This window comes from Physeter macrocephalus, chromosome 9 (assembly GCF_002837175.3).
Source record: "Physeter macrocephalus isolate SW-GA chromosome 9, ASM283717v5, whole genome shotgun sequence".
In the NCBI taxonomy this organism is placed as follows: Eukaryota; Metazoa; Chordata; class Mammalia; order Artiodactyla; family Physeteridae; genus Physeter; species Physeter macrocephalus.
In genome coordinates, this window is record NC_041222.1 from 34869924 (window position 1) to 34878818 (window position 8895).

At 36.5% G+C, this 8895-nt stretch overlaps 1 protein-coding gene across 2 annotated transcripts in view; it reads right to left on the bottom strand.

Annotated features, from left to right (window-relative positions):
- VPS13A (vacuolar protein sorting 13 homolog A) overlaps window positions 1-8895 on the bottom strand; it is a 280175-nt gene that overhangs the window by 34109 nt on the left and 237171 nt on the right. For both annotated transcript variants that reach the window (XM_024126732.3, XM_024126734.3), the window contains exons 60-67: window positions 6765-6878; window positions 5729-5874; window positions 4074-4155; window positions 3116-3229; window positions 1319-1394; window positions 1069-1232; window positions 709-754; window positions 475-598 (exon numbers count right to left, since the gene is read on the bottom strand). In XM_024126732.3, coding sequence (XP_023982500.1) covers window positions 475-598; window positions 709-754; window positions 1069-1232; window positions 1319-1394; window positions 3116-3229; window positions 4074-4155; window positions 5729-5874; window positions 6765-6878 — 866 coding nt within the window. The remainder of the gene's footprint in view (window positions 1-474; window positions 599-708; window positions 755-1068; window positions 1233-1318; window positions 1395-3115; window positions 3230-4073; window positions 4156-5728; window positions 5875-6764; window positions 6879-8895) is intronic.

The window sequence follows — 8895 nt, forward strand, 5'->3', positions numbered from 1 at the left end:
CGGAGCGGCTGGGCCCGTGAGCCATGGCCGCTGAGCCTGTGCGTCCGGAGCCTGTGCTCCGCAACAGGAGAGGCCACAACAGTGAGAGGCCCACGTACCGCAAAAAAAAAAAATAAATAAAATGCCATTCTTTATTTCTCAAAAAAGGAGACAGAATATTATATTTGCTAATTTTATAACTGATGTATGGCATTACATTATTGTAATGTATTGCAACCAAGGTAAGTGAAAAGCTTAACTTGCCAAACCTTCCCTGCCAAGGCTGCTGGGAATGAATGACAAATGAAGTAGAACTCTATGAAGCTGAAATGATGCAATACCAACAACTTATGAAGTATCAAAAGCAATTAGGAAGATCATATGCAACTTGCCATTAGTGCAGCATTCATAATTAAGTGCCTCAAGGCAAAGAGATTTATCTCATTTCTTTTGGTTTAAGCATTTTACTCATATTTTACATCAAAGAGAATTTACCTTTTTATTCCCTGAAATGTACTGCTAGCCATGTCTATGATGCCTCCAGTTGGCCTTGTCACTGCTCCAACTAAACCTTTCCCAACACCTTTAAAGAAACCAGCCGCTCCTTCTTTTTGAGCTCCTGGAAAGAAAAAAGACAAGAGTTTTAGACAACTGAATTAGGAACAAAAATGGAATCAATTTATGAAAGCCTTGGTAATATATATCACCCAAAGAAATCACTATACTCGCCTTTGATTGGTTTTGTAACAATTCCTGTTATGCCACTTACAAAACCCTAGAGGAAAAGCACAATTGAATATTTACAATACTTTGACATGATACCTTGAAGAACCAAGTCTGGCTTACAAAAGAAATGCAGAGATCTGTTTTCTAGATACCATAAGAATTAACATATTTCCTAAGTATTTTATTTAAACAGAATACTTCTGGAGGCTACTGACATATTTTTTTATTATGTCACAACCCTTTGCTCCACCAACATCCAAATAATATTTGAGTGAATGAAAGTTTTAAGTCTATTTCCTTACTCACAGATCGTGGCTTTAAAAAATATTCCTAAAATGTTCACAACCATGGGAAATTCCTTACAGAAACTAATCCTTTTCCTCCACGAGTGATGCCTTCTCTAAGACCAGCTGGTTGCTTGTTCATGGCTTCTCTTCTCTTCTGTTGGTAGTCTTCATCCATAGTCATAGCTGCTACCCCTTTAGCCATAGCACTGGTGATTTTGGAGGCAGCACCAGCTAATCCACCTAGCAAAATTGTAATACCTTTAGCAAAACAAAACATATCATTACTTTCTAGCATAATCATTCTTGGTAGGCATTCTGTTTCTTACCAACAGCTCCACCAACTAGTGCTTTCAGTCCCAGTGCCATTCCTTCCACAAACTCTTCAGGACCCTGGATGGCTCCCTAAAGGGTCAAAAAAGAATAACAATAAAGTTATGCTTACTTTTATTTTATTTTAAAATTTATTTATTTATTTATTTATTTTTGGCTGTGTTGGGTCTTCGTTTCTGTGCGAGGGCTTTCTCTAGTTGCGGCGAGCGGGGGTCACTCTTCATCGCGGTGCGCGAGCCTCTCACTGTCGCGGCCTCTCTTGTGCGGAGCACAAGCTCCAGACGCGCAGGCTCAGTAGTTGTGGCTCACAGGCCCACTTGCTCCACGGCATGTGGGATCTTCCCAGACCAGGGCTCGAACCCATGTCCCCTGCATTGGCAGGCAGATTCTCAACCACTGCACCACCAGGGAAGCCCTATGCTTACTTTTAAAGGTAAATTTTTTTTTTTGGTATATACAAGGAAAGTAGTAGTGACAAAAAGAATAAAGATGTCCCAGAGAAAGTGGTATCAGAAGAAAACTTCACATTAACATAATTCTCAGATATTTCATGACATTCAAAGTACAAAGGATAAAATGTTGGAAGTTGATCCAAACTTAAAAAGGAATATGACTATTCACCAGTGTACAAAAGATGCTTACTCGGATTATAAGTTATATTATGAGAAGGTAACCACAAACTATGCTATATAATTTTTTAAAAAAGAAATAAAAACACTTTAATTCTTAATATTTCTAATATTTTAGATTACAGTGTACAAAATAAATACTAGTTTTACTTTATTTTTCATTATCTTCTATGTTTAAAAGTGAAAGTAGGAGAATTTTGAATGTTTTGACAGAAATTTTTAAGGAACAGAGAACAATCATAATTTTTGCCATCGATTATTAAGATTGTTTCACACAGTGTCAGCTTGCAAGGTTATTTTTACTGTCCCACACCACTGTGCAAAGCAAGACTGTGTGTCCATGGGAATCTTCCTTCTACTATAGTACAAATTTTATCCACCTTTAATATTCCAACAGAACACTTAAAATTTGGTATTTCTTAGTGAAGTCTTAAGTTTAAATGCTGAAGGAAAAGGTAAATATTTCTCCCAAGACTTCTCAAAAACCTCTTACCATTGTTTGCTTCAAAATAATGTCCTTTTGTTGTGTTTCCAAAAATCCATTCACAACTACAGCTCAAGTTAACAACTGGGGTGATTATTATTATTATCTTTTTTTTTTTTTTTTTTGCGGTACGCAGGCCTCTCACTGCTGTGGCCTCTCCCGTTGCGGAGCACAGGCTCTGGACGCGCAGGCTCAGCGGCCATGGCTCACGGGCCCAGCCACTCCGTGGCATGTGGGATCTTCCTGGACCGGGGCACGAACCCGCGTCTCCTGAATCGGCAGGCAGACTCTCAACCACTGTGCCACCAGGGAAGCCCTATTATCATTTTTAATTGAAGTATAGTTGATTTACAATGTTGTTTTAGTTACCGGTGTATAGCAAAGTATTCAGTTATACATATATATATATATATATATATATATACGAGTGTGTGTATATGTATGTATATATATACTTTTCATATTCTTTTCCATTATGGTTTATTATAGGATATTGAATATAGTTCCCTGTGCTATACAGTAGGATTACAGGATATTGAATATAGTTCCCTGTGCTATACAGTAGGGACCTTGTTGTTTATCTATTTTACATATGGTAATTTGTGTCTGCTAATGGGATGCACTATTTATTCAAAAGTATTAGTGTGATACATTGCACAACACAAGATTAACTATTTTACCTGGTAAGGCTCATAAAAAAATGCTTCTACACCTTCAGAAAATTCTCTAATCAAGCCAAAGGGATTTCCCAAAACATCAAGTCCAAGAATGAGTACATACATCTGCTTTATGGCCTAAAAATGAAATATAAACATTAGTCAAATCAGATTATCAGACTTAATATTTTTTTTCCTTATATTCAGTACACACATCCAGGTTTTTTTCAGGCTAACACCCTCACCACCAATTTCAACCTAAACCATATCACCTTATTCATCAGTAGTCTTAGTTTTAAAAAGCAATTTGGTGTTAGAGTATGAGAAATAATATGACCTATTTACATAAAGTTTTAGAATATTCAAAATACTTTTACAACTATGTGTGACAGTTATTATTACTGCCACCATTTTATAGACTAGAGAAACATACAGGTCAAATGATGCCTGGAGCCATGGTGGGTAAACAGCAAAACTGGGATCCAAACCCAAACCTCTTAAGTCATGCTCAGTGATCTGTCTACCATACAACAGCTATCTCAATGCTCTATAAATTATACCACAAAATACAGGAGTCTTCAGAGGTGGACAAAAATCCACTAAAATAATGTATCTACTTGACTAAACAACTTAATTACACTAAAAATGCTCTGTGTTCATCAGTTACTTACTGATAAATAGTTTCCCTTGACCTATTTTTTTAAGTAAGTGAGGTGAATTACTTAACTAATTATTATTTAAAGATTTACATCTAGTCCACACTGATCCAGGAAAGATTTCTGTCAAAGGCTACAAGTAGAAAGGCAAAAAACTGAAATGGTGGTTGGGCTCAACTTCTTTCTACAATCCTGAGGGAAAAAAACCATGTTTTAAAATTTTGAAACAGCTATTCCCTTCCTGGCCAAATCATTATACCTCTATAGACACATATGGCTTCACCATTTTATCACTCTGTCCCTTTGTAAAGTAATCTCAGACAAACCTGTTTTGAATAGTGTCTTATTACTTCAGACTGTAGTTCAGATGTCGTATGGAACTGATAGTTGAGTTCAAAAAATGCAAGCCTGAGAAAAAAACACACAAAAATATATAACTATATAGAGAAAAGGAGATTGTGTTTTTAATATTAATGAATGGTTTTATTTTCTTTAGAATTTTTCTCCAAAAAAATTCCTTTTAGTACATTTTCCCATACCAGTCAAAAAATCCAGTCCTATATACATCTCTGCATATTCTGGTCAAAGAACCCTCTTTTAAGAATCTGATAAAAGCTATGGATCTTATCTTCAGAAAAGCCATCAATATACACATATTTTCACAGAATTCAGGCAATTTAGAGTCCCCTTGGGTCCCACTCCTGGACATGAACTATATTGCTCAATTCTGTCCTATCATGGCCCACACAGGAAATGCATGATGCACTGAGATAAATGGAAGAGGCTGCTCAAGAATGGCCAGGGTTCAGCTGCTGCAGGTCCTGCCTGATCAGCTGACAGTTGAAGAATTACCATCAGTTTATTTATAACCTATTCACAGCATATACCTGGAACCACTAATTGGGAAGTTCTACACTAAGGATAGGACAGCAGCAAGATTAGAAATCTCATCCTATTTCTGATGTCTTCAAACTTGTGTTTTTTAATTTGACTGTTTCCTAACTTTTATCTAGATTTACAGTTATGTCTTATTAGACTCACTTATTCTTACTACTGTTCTTTTTTTAAAAAATTAATTAATTAATTTTATTTATTTATTTTTGGCTGCGTTGGGTCTTCGTTGCTGCGCGTGGGCTTTCTCTAGTTGCAGCGAGCGAGGGCCACTCTTTGTTGCAGTGTGCGGGCCTCTCATTGGTGTGGCCTCCCCTGTTGCAGAGCACGGGCTCTAGGCGTGCAGACTTCAGCAGTTGTGGCACGTGGGCTCAGCAGCTGTGGCTCACAGGCTCTAGAGCTCAGGCTCAGTAGTTGTGGCGCAGGAGCCTAGTTGCTCTGCGGCATGTGGGATCTTCCCGGACCAGGGCTCGAACCCGTGTCCCCTGCATTGGCAGGCAGATTCCTAACCACTGCGCCACCAAGGAAGCCCCTTACTACTGTTCTTAATAATAGCTCTAGGTGCTATCTGCAAAGGTCGTGCTCATCTAAAGTCTCCACTCAGACTCTCTCAGTCTCTGGTCAGATACTCTAATAGCTTACATTATGACTCACATTAAATTCTTGACATTTAAACTGATCCCTTCATTTCTGCTATCATGGCATTCTTTTTCTTCTAGTCACATATGCTTTGAAGAGTGTGGATCCCATAGGCCTTAAAGCAACATCTTTTAAGCACCACACATCACACCTTTGGGTATACACAGCTTCTTAGGAATCCTTCCCTAGGCCAAAAAGGCCTTATATAACACACAAACTTGCATGACCTCTGTCCCTCTTCCTTAAGGAAATTATTTAATAATTATTCTGTTATTTAATAGTTAAGGGTTACCAGGCAATATGTTACTTAAATTATATTCCATTTAACAGCAAAAAATCATATTCAACCTATGATCTGCAATGTACTTTACATACTTTTTCACTTATAAAATTTTAATGTAAATATAAAATGGACTTTTCATCAATTTATACATTTGAATATTAAACATACTTAAAAACTACATCTTGTACATCTGTAAGAGTGGCACCAATACTCTTCAGCAAAAGATTTAAAGAATGAACTGCCATCAGTCCTTCAGGTTGTTCTGAATCTTTAGCTTCTTCGCGACCTGAACTCAGTGAAACACTTAAATGCAACTAAAGAGATAAAGAGATAAATATTTAAAGCACTTTCTTCATAATGACAGTTTTAACTCTTAAAATTCAATATCATCTTAAATTCACTATACCATAAATAAGATTTCAAAGTTACCTAGATTATATCAAAATTAATAACTGGAATGTTAAAAGAATTTAAAATGTAAACAGCTCTTTAAAAAATTTAAATTCAACCATGTAATGTATGATATTTAGTTCAATCCAATTCTTTTGGTAAACCTAGGAAAATATTAATCTTCATATATTTTTAATAACATTAACAATCTAGAAGTTGAAACTGTTGAAAATTAACTCAAATATCTCCAAAAGTGAACGTTTCAACTATTAGAATTAAGTTAGCATGGTAAAGCTAGTTAAAAAGCACTTTTGTATTATATGTATTATATATAGTATAAGTAGTTATACAGTAATTTTCTTCAAGTATTAAGTAAGTTAACTCATAGAAATTTTATGTTAAGAACTTAATTTTAGTTCCATTCAATCTTCAATTTTTAAATCAAGGTTACTTTGTAAATTAATTTCAAACTTATACCAATATCATACACAAAAGTTTGAAAATTGTCACTCAACACCTTAATGGATAGCAAGTTAACATAACGTTAGGTCAAGATGTAAACATATAAACACATACTGTAGGTGGCTCCACTATTATTTCCACATGATAAAAAATTTATTATAAGAATAAATAATAAATAAAAATTTAAAAGTATCATTCCTTTGTTATTTACTTATATTTGTAATTGTGAAGTTATAGAATTTATATACTATTAAGAATATAATTTAAATGCTGTATTCCCCCAAACAGATCAAATCAATCTGCTATTACCTAGATTATCAAGGATAATAAAAATGACTTATTTTTCCCCTACCTTGATAGGAGATATATGAAAGTATTCATAGAGACTGACTTGTGATGAATCTCCTAATGAAACTATTTTATATTCTTCTTGGAAAGCTTCTGTATCTTTATGAAAAAGCTCAACCTATAAAGGAACATAAAATATTAAAAATGTAAGGGATATTTCTGTATAGGTATTAAGCTAATAGCTCACACGCTGCAGAATACTTCCCCATAATATCCAGATTCAACATTGCTCATGATTGGGAACCTACTGCCTTAGAAGGGAAACATCTCTACTGTCAGGAAAGTTCGGTCACTCACAAACTGATAAGCATATCTTCTATGTTTCCATCCAATGCATTAAAAGACACTAAGGTTTTCTTCACGTGACCATAGATTTTATTCCAAAAGGCCACTAATTCAATCCATCAACACTTTCTTAGGAATAACACAATCATAATGTACTTGCAGCTTTTTGATAAATGTATTACTGACATCTACAGAGGTCACTAATATAATCAAAAAAGGGAAGGCACGGAAAGTAATTTTTCATGAAGTGATTAGTGCTTTCATTCTTGATAATCAACACTATTTCTTTTGCAAATGCTCATAAATCTAGTACTTCTGTGTGTTGAGAAACGGCGTAACATTCACATTTTAACTGATTAACAAAAACTTCAAAATGATAACCTTATTAAAAGTATATTTAGAAATTCACTTCTGGGATATCAGTGTAAGGAGCTCTTTAGCTCTCCAGTGAAACTGGTAAAATTTAGTTAAAAAAACAAACTTTTAAGGCCTCTATGAATGGTCCTAAGGGTATAACCAAATAAAATATCTATTCCAGAAAATCTATAAAAATCTGGTAGGAAAAGTGAGTCTGTGGTATTTGAAAAAGGACCATTCTCTCAGTTCCGCCTCCCAACTCAGTAAGCCAGAACTCCAATGTAGACTGGTGCACCCAAGAACTCAGAGTTCCCTCTCTGCCCCACCTCCAACTGGAAGACTTTCTTCTTGGGAGGAACAGAGGTCAGCACTTCTCATCCTGCCCCCAGCTACTAGCCGCTGAGCCTAAACTACAGGGGAAGAAGGAGCTTCCCTCTTCTGCCCAGCCTCCACTCAGAGAACAAAGGCCCTACTTGGGTGTGACACCACTGAGAATACTGAGGTCTGATAACCCTTGGCCCACCTCTAGAGCTCCAAAGCTCTGGTCCAGAGATATTGCCTGGGGGTGGGGTGGGGGTGTGTGTGGGAGTAGACTTTAAAACAGATAGCTCCTAATCTCTTCCCAAAGAAACTGACTTCATTTACAACAAAATGTAAAGTTCAGGCCTAAGAGTGCTCTAGGAAACAGTGAATGTTGTGGTGAAAGGCAACTGGGAGGAAAATCCTTGATTCAGTGAAGATACAGGCTAAACTGTAGGCCTGTTTTTGTGAAAGAACTGGGGAAAGAGATGGGGTTGGAACAAATATCAAACACTTATCTTCAGATCACTTCCTTCAAAGGAGGCCAAATTTGACTGGATTAGTCTGTAGAGCAATTTATGCCCTAAGGCATTACTGAAAAAAGCCAGAGCAATCATCCAGCAATTAGCGGTTGTGATCATGGAAAGAAATGCAGAGAGCCCTGTAAAAACCACTTTTATTCCAGGGTAACTGTGGGTGTCCCAGATCTTCACCTCCCTGAGGAACGACATCAAAGGCTTAACAATGCAGGGAAAGGTAAGGGTGGGGGTGGGGTAGACTTCAATAAAATAATCCAGCCAGTCACTGAACTAATAAATAAACCAATAACAGTAATAAGCCTTGGAGAAAGGGGGACAAGTGCCCAGCACTGTTTCAGTATACAGTTGACCTTCTGTATCCACAAGGTTCCACATCCGTGGATTCAACCAACTGTAGAATGAAAAGATAAAAGAAAAAAAAAAATCCAGAAAGTTCCAAAAACCAAAACTTCCATTTGCCACAACCTGGCAACTACTGACATAGCATTTACATTATACTAGGTATTATAAGTAATCTAAAGATGGTTTAAAGTACATGGAAGATGTGTGTAGGTATACGCAAGGACATCTTACCTTTTATTTGCCTTATCGCTTTTCTTTTTTTTTTTTTTTTTTTTGCGGTACGCGGGCCTCTCACCGCTGTGGCCTCTCCCG